Here is a 6283-nt window from a genome sequence, read left to right on the forward strand (position 1 = left end):
CACTGAGTTGCTTAGCACTTCACTGTTGCTGAGGCTGCCTTTGAACTTGAAATCCTCCTGCCTCAGTCTCCCTAGCCACTGGGATTACAGGCATGTGCCACAGTGCCTAGCTGTCAAGTATTTTTATTAAATACATTTATTACATAAATTAGAAAAGTAATACATGTGAAAAGATTTAGGCATTCAAGTGTATGAGCAAAATGGCTTTAGATTCTTTAGAAAGTACCAGTGCCTAGCCTCAGTGCAATTCTCTGATTAATGCTGCCAAAGTAAAAGCAGTCACCTTTTTCTGTTTCTTTCAGAATGTACCTGAAACATGGGAGTCCAGTTAAAATGATGGAGAGTTATATTGCAGTTCTTACCAAGGGTATCTGCCAGAGTGAAGAAAATGGCTCTTTTCTTAGCAAGGACTTTGATGCTCGAAAGGCATACCTTGCAGGCTCCATCAAAGGTAAACAAACAAAAAGAGAAAGAAAAACTCAGGCCATGAACAGAATCCCTGAGGCAAGGCCTGCCTCTCTGTAGACTGTTGTACACCCCTCCATACATTCTGTGTAACGCGCTGCCTACATAGGAGAGTGTTTCAACTCCCATATTTTCCAATTGGTTTAGAATTCTGTCAAAGGAAAATATTTTTGTGCCATTAATTCCTATATTACTCTATTACCACAGAAATGTTCTTTCATCTTGGTGCAGTGGCTTTGCATGCCTATAATCCCAACTGCTCAAGAGGCTGAGTTAGGAGGATCTCAAGTTGGAGGCCACACTGGGCACCTTGGCAAGACATGTCTCAAAATAAGATAAAGAAGGTTAGGGATGTCGCTCAATGGAAGAGCACTTGCCTGGCAAAGAAAAGCCCTGGGTTCAATTTCCAGTGTCTAATACCCTACAGAATGGAATGTTCTTCCACTAGCAAGTTGAACTTCATGGCTCAAGGTCTCTACTGACTTCCACAGTTTTTCCTTTCCTTAGATCTTATCAGTTAGTGCTTCCATCTGGAAAGATCAAGCCCTAATCTAACACCCAGCTAGGAAATCCAAAATGGCAGAAACTCCAGACTAAGCCCCAGACTTTAGGGTTTTTAGGAGGGAAACCTGTTTCCCTGCCTTTTGCTTTTGATCTCCTGTCCTTTGTGATTTCTAAGCATCCTGTTGAGGTGTTTAGTGTTCTTTAAGCTAGCTAAAAAAGAACTAAAATAATGGATTTTGTTTTTGTTTTTTGTTTTAATTAGGTGATTTTTTTTTCTTTTTTCTCTTTCACTTTCCCTCTCTCTATATATATTCCCTCCAGCACTGGGGATGAATCCAGGGTCACTCTACCACTGAGTTACATCCCAAGAATTTTTTATTTTATTTTGAGACAGGTTCTCACTATACTGCCTAGGCTGGCCTCAAACTTGGAATCCTCCTACCTCAGTCTGGAGGCAGAAGTAGCTGGAATCACAGGGGGGTACCACCGTGCCTGCTTAGTTAGAAATTTTTGTGACACAGAAAGATGTTGGTTCCCTTATCATTTTGGCTTCATCTTTGCATCCAGCACGTGGGTAGATATGCCTGTCCACCAAATGAGGTGTTTTTGTGCTTAAACATTTGCCTAACTTTTTTCTCTGTATTAAAAATAATTCTGCATTCATATGACAAGAATTCTTTCTGTTAAAAACTTTATACCGTTATGTAATATTGAATGTAATAACATGATCATTTTTCTTTTAAGACATTGTATCTCAATTTGGAATGGAAACTGTTATCTTACACACGGCATTGATGCTAAAAAAACGAATTGTTGTCTATCACCCTAAAATAGAAGCTGTTCAGGAGTTTACCAGGTATTGTCACTGATTGTCTTTTTGTGTGTGTATGTGGTATTGGATATTGAATCCAAGGGTGCTCTACCACTGAGCTATTCCCCCAGCCCTTTTTATTTTTGATAAATTGTTGACCTTGAACTTGGGATCCTTCTGTCTCAACCTCCCAAGTCACTATGATTATAGATGTGGGCCACTGTACCTGGCTCTTGTCACCAATTATTAAAAAGCACAAACTCTTGGCAGACAGTTCAGAACACTAGCTGGTAACATGTGCTCTGTTCTGTTGCACATTTGGTATAAATAGCATGTATTACTCTGATGGTAAAATACCATTGGGGTTTAATGTTTCAGTCTAGATCTAGTGGTTCAAGGTCACTGGATTTGGACAGGTTCTTCTTTAACTTTAGAAATGGGTCTATTTAAAAAATGGGACTATTTTAAAGCAAGGAGTTAGCAAACTTTCTTAAGAGTTTTTATTTAACTTTTTCTAACTTTTTCTTAGATCCTTTTGAAAAGCAGGAGGAATTAGCATTTGTGGTAGGTTTACTGTATGTAAGATACCTTAAATTGAAATAATTTATTTATTGGGATAGGAACTCTGCAAGGATACATCATTGCCTTGTTTTATGAATGAAAAAATTTAAGCTGGGCTGGGGATATAGCTCAGTTGGTAGAGTACTTGCTTCCCATGTACAAGGCCCTGGGTTCAATACCTAGCACCAAAAAAAAAAAAAAAAAAAAAAAAAAAAATGAGGCTGAAGAGGTTAAGTGGCAGGATACTGAGGAGAAAGGCTTTGTAGTCAGAAAGACCTGGGTTCAAATCCTAGGAGGACAACTTGTTAGCTTTGTGACCATATAAAAGATGCTAAGTGTTTCTGAGCCTCAGTTTCTCTGTCTCTGAAGATAATACTTTATACACTGGTTTTTAGGACTGAACATAATTTATGCCCATGTGCTTAGTGTGTGTCCTGCCCTTCATTCTTGATTTAGAGGTGACTACTGTTCATGATTGCTTCCTAGTAAGTGAGAGGGCCGGAATTTGAACCCTGCCCTCTCTGGCTTTAAAACTCAGTATGTTTCTCCCCTCTCACTTGTTCTCCCTACATGTATACTTCTGAGTGAAGCAGGACACTCTTTTTTCTTTTTGGCAGGGCTTCCAGTTGAACCCGGGGCCTCCTGTACACTAGACATGCACTCCACCACTGAGCTGCACCCTAGCGCACACTTTATACTTCTTAAACTGCAGTGTCCACAGCTTCTGAGATATGTCACCAGGCACATTTAACTTTGGCACAGTTAACTTTGGCACATCTTTCTGTAGTACAAGGTTTTTTTTTAAATTTTTAAAAATATTTATTTTTTAGTTTTAGGTGGACATAATATCTTTATTTTATATTTATGTAGTGCTGAGGATCAAACCCAGTGCCTCCTGTATGCTAGGCAAGCACTCTACCACTGAGCCACAACCCAAGCCCTATAGTACAAGTTTTTTTTAATAAATCTTACACTATCTGAAAACAAACACAATGTGGTTTTCAAGATTGACTGGAATTTTAGATTTAAATGAAAGACTTCCAGAGGGACAGGCCACTTTGGTTGTTACTCCCAGTCTTTCTCTTTGTGGCAGGCTGCAGAGTGGGATGTTTGGAGGAAAACGTTAGAACCATCACTCTTTGCAGATCCTTGGAAACCTCAACTTTTTGTAGCCAGAATGACCCCAAAAGCTGAGTTTCAAACATGGCATTGCTTTGATATGCAGCCTGGATGTGTTAGCACACTTGGGCGTGGTCTTACCTTTGCCTCTGACTTACCGCAGGACTCTACCCACTGAATTTTCACCACTGGAAGAAAGAAAGGGAAAGTTCTCTAAGGTGTGGGCCAGCAACCATGTGATTGAGTTTTTGCCTTGATTCCCCAGGACTCTGCCTGCCCTGGTGTGGCATCGACAGGATTGGACCATCCTGCATTCTTATGTGCACCTCAACACTGATGAGCTAGAAGCCCTGCAGATGTGCACAGGTAGACAAGAGCATTCCAGGGGAGGAAGGACCCTGCTTGAAAGAGGGTTTATATTTTTGTTGTTGTTGATTTATGGTGTTGGGGATTGAACTCATAACTTTAAAAAAAAATTGTTATAAAATAAAGTTTATTATTATAACTATTTTTAAGTATATTCACATTGTTATGTAGCCATCAGCAAAATGCAACCTATTTTTTTTTTTTTTGGTACTGGGGGTTGAACCCAGAAACACTTAAAAACTGAGCCACATCCCCAGCCCTTTTTATTTTTTATTTATTTATTTTTTTAGTTGTAGATGGATAATATCTTTGTTTATTTTTATGTGGTGCTAGGGATCGAACCCAGGGTCTCATGCATGCAAAGCAAGCACTCTACCACTGAGCTACAGCCCCAGCCCTTATTTTTTAGTTTGAGACAGATCTCACTAAGTTGCTTAGGGCCTCACTCAGTTGTTGAATCTGGTTTTGAGCTTTCAATCTTCCCGACAGCCTTCTGAGCTGCTGGGATTACACCACAGTGAATTCTTACTTTTAATGCACTGGAATTTACTAGAGTTTTATGATTTTTAGAAAAAAAAAATCTACACCACAAGAGTAAAGAGATAGTCTCCCCCTTGGTTAATTTTTTGTTTGTTTTTTGTTTTTTTGAGATGGGGTCTTGCCATGTTTTTCAGATTGGCCTTGAACTCCTCAGCTCACGTAATTGTCCCACCTTAGTGTTGCAAGTAGCTGAGACTGCAGGTACATGCCATGGCACCCAGTTTCTCTTATATTTTCTAATCAAAACTGTTTTTCTTACACATTCTACCTGGAGTTATTTTTTTTGTGTGTAGTAAGTTGACATCTGATTTGTGTGTGTGTGTTGGGGGGATTGCTGCGGATTAAATCTAGTGCCTCATGTGCTTAGCATGAGCTGTACCACTGATTTACACCCCAGCCCCTGATCTCATTTATTTTCCACATGGATAACCACTTGGCCCAGGACCTTTATTGAATAATTAGCAATCAGCAGTGTCATTCTGGCAGGTATCATATTTTCTCATGTGATTGGTATGGGTCTAACTTTTAGTAGTGGGTTTTATTTTTATTTCTTTAGTTTTTTGAATATCCTTACTTGATAAAAGAAAAATTTGCAATGATTTAAAAAAACATCTTTCAAATTATATTGCTCTGTGAAATTAAAACAATCTGGGAACATTGTCTTAACACCAATTCCAGAAGTCTGCTAATTCTTGAGTTGTCGAGATTCCTTCAGCATTTATGATATCAGATCTGAAAGCAGAGAATGATGCCCTGTCCATGTAGTCCCTGAGAACACAACATTTGGCTCTGATTCCCTGGGGACAGATCTGAGGTGGAAACATCAGTTAAGTGAGTCTGTGCTACCTTCGGCCTCCTGGCATTGTTGACCCAGAAAGCAGTGACTGAACAGTAAATATTTCATTTGAGCCTTATTCCTAATGGCAAAGTCATATTCTGGAATTCTGAAATTTGTGTGAATTTCTTTAGGCAGCTGACAGTCATATACTCTTAATAAATGTCACAGGATACAGCGAAAGTTTCAAAATAAATAAAATCATGAAGATAAGTAACTGGTGAGCTGTTAGACTCAAATCCCTTTTGATACATTCACAATATGATTGCTTCCTGATCCAGTAATTTGGTCATCTTTGTGATACAGGTTACATTGCTGGGTTCGTAGACCTGGAGGTGAGCAACAGACCAGATCTCTATGACGTGTTTGTGAATCTGGCAGATAGTGAGATCACCATTGCTCCACTTGCAAAAGGTTAGTTCCCTGTTGTTGACATGAGATATAAGCCCAGTGGCTGCACTCAAGGCCTGCTTAGCCTGCTCTGCTGAAGTTGGAGGGGCTTTTCAGTATTCATCCCGTAGACCTAGACTGTTAGTAGTGCAGACAGAATTACTGGTCCCAGCTTTTGTGTGGTCACTTACCTTTCTTCTAAAGGTGGGGGCTGATGAATGTCAGCTCATTAGGGATCACTGTTACATAGATTTTTCCATTACACTGGATCTATAAAATGGGCTTATCCCATGCAGCACCATCTGAATGGAGTGGCAAAGGAACTTTCTGTTAATGATGCTGCGGACAGTAGCAGTGTTTATGTCATTTAGGTTGTTCCCTTTGTTCATGTTTTATGGACTTTTAACACACAGAATGCGCAGTTGGCTTCTACAGAACTGACAGGAAGCACTTCTTTCACAACATTCCTTTCATAAAGATTTTCTTATGAGGAAAAATTCTCAACTGTAAAGACTTGGACAAGGAAGCCAGACTCTTGCCTTAAAGTCACAGCTTAATTGTAGTCTAAAGTTTTCATTAGATTTTGTCTGGAAAGAAAAATAAAAATTCATATCAGGTAGGTGTGGAGGGGAAATCTGGTTTGGTTTTGACATGCTTTGTGTTGAACCATGAAGTGTATAAATCAGATTATG

At 39.4% G+C, this 6283-nt stretch overlaps 1 protein-coding gene across 4 annotated transcripts in view; it reads left to right on the forward strand.

Moving 5' to 3' along the window:
• The window catches only part of Dennd10 (DENN domain containing 10), a 43963-nt gene that overhangs the window by 33739 nt on the left and 3941 nt on the right, over window positions 1-6283 (forward strand). For all 4 annotated transcript variants that reach the window (XM_046450100.2, XM_058581332.1, XM_046450098.2 and 1 more), the window contains 4 exons: window positions 303-451; window positions 1714-1825; window positions 3726-3826; window positions 5508-5615. In XM_046450100.2, the coding sequence (XP_046306056.1) occupies window positions 304-451; window positions 1714-1825; window positions 3726-3826; window positions 5508-5615 (469 nt within the window). In that variant the 5' untranslated portion in view covers window position 303. The remainder of the gene's footprint in view (window positions 1-302; window positions 452-1713; window positions 1826-3725; window positions 3827-5507; window positions 5616-6283) is intronic.

The sequence above is a fragment of the Marmota monax genome, unplaced genomic scaffold, assembly GCF_021218885.2.
Source record: "Marmota monax isolate L192 unplaced genomic scaffold, Marmota_monax_Labrador192_F-V1.1 WCK01_AAM20220418_F8-fsc00004, whole genome shotgun sequence".
NCBI lineage: Eukaryota > Metazoa > Chordata > Mammalia > Rodentia > Sciuridae > Marmota > Marmota monax.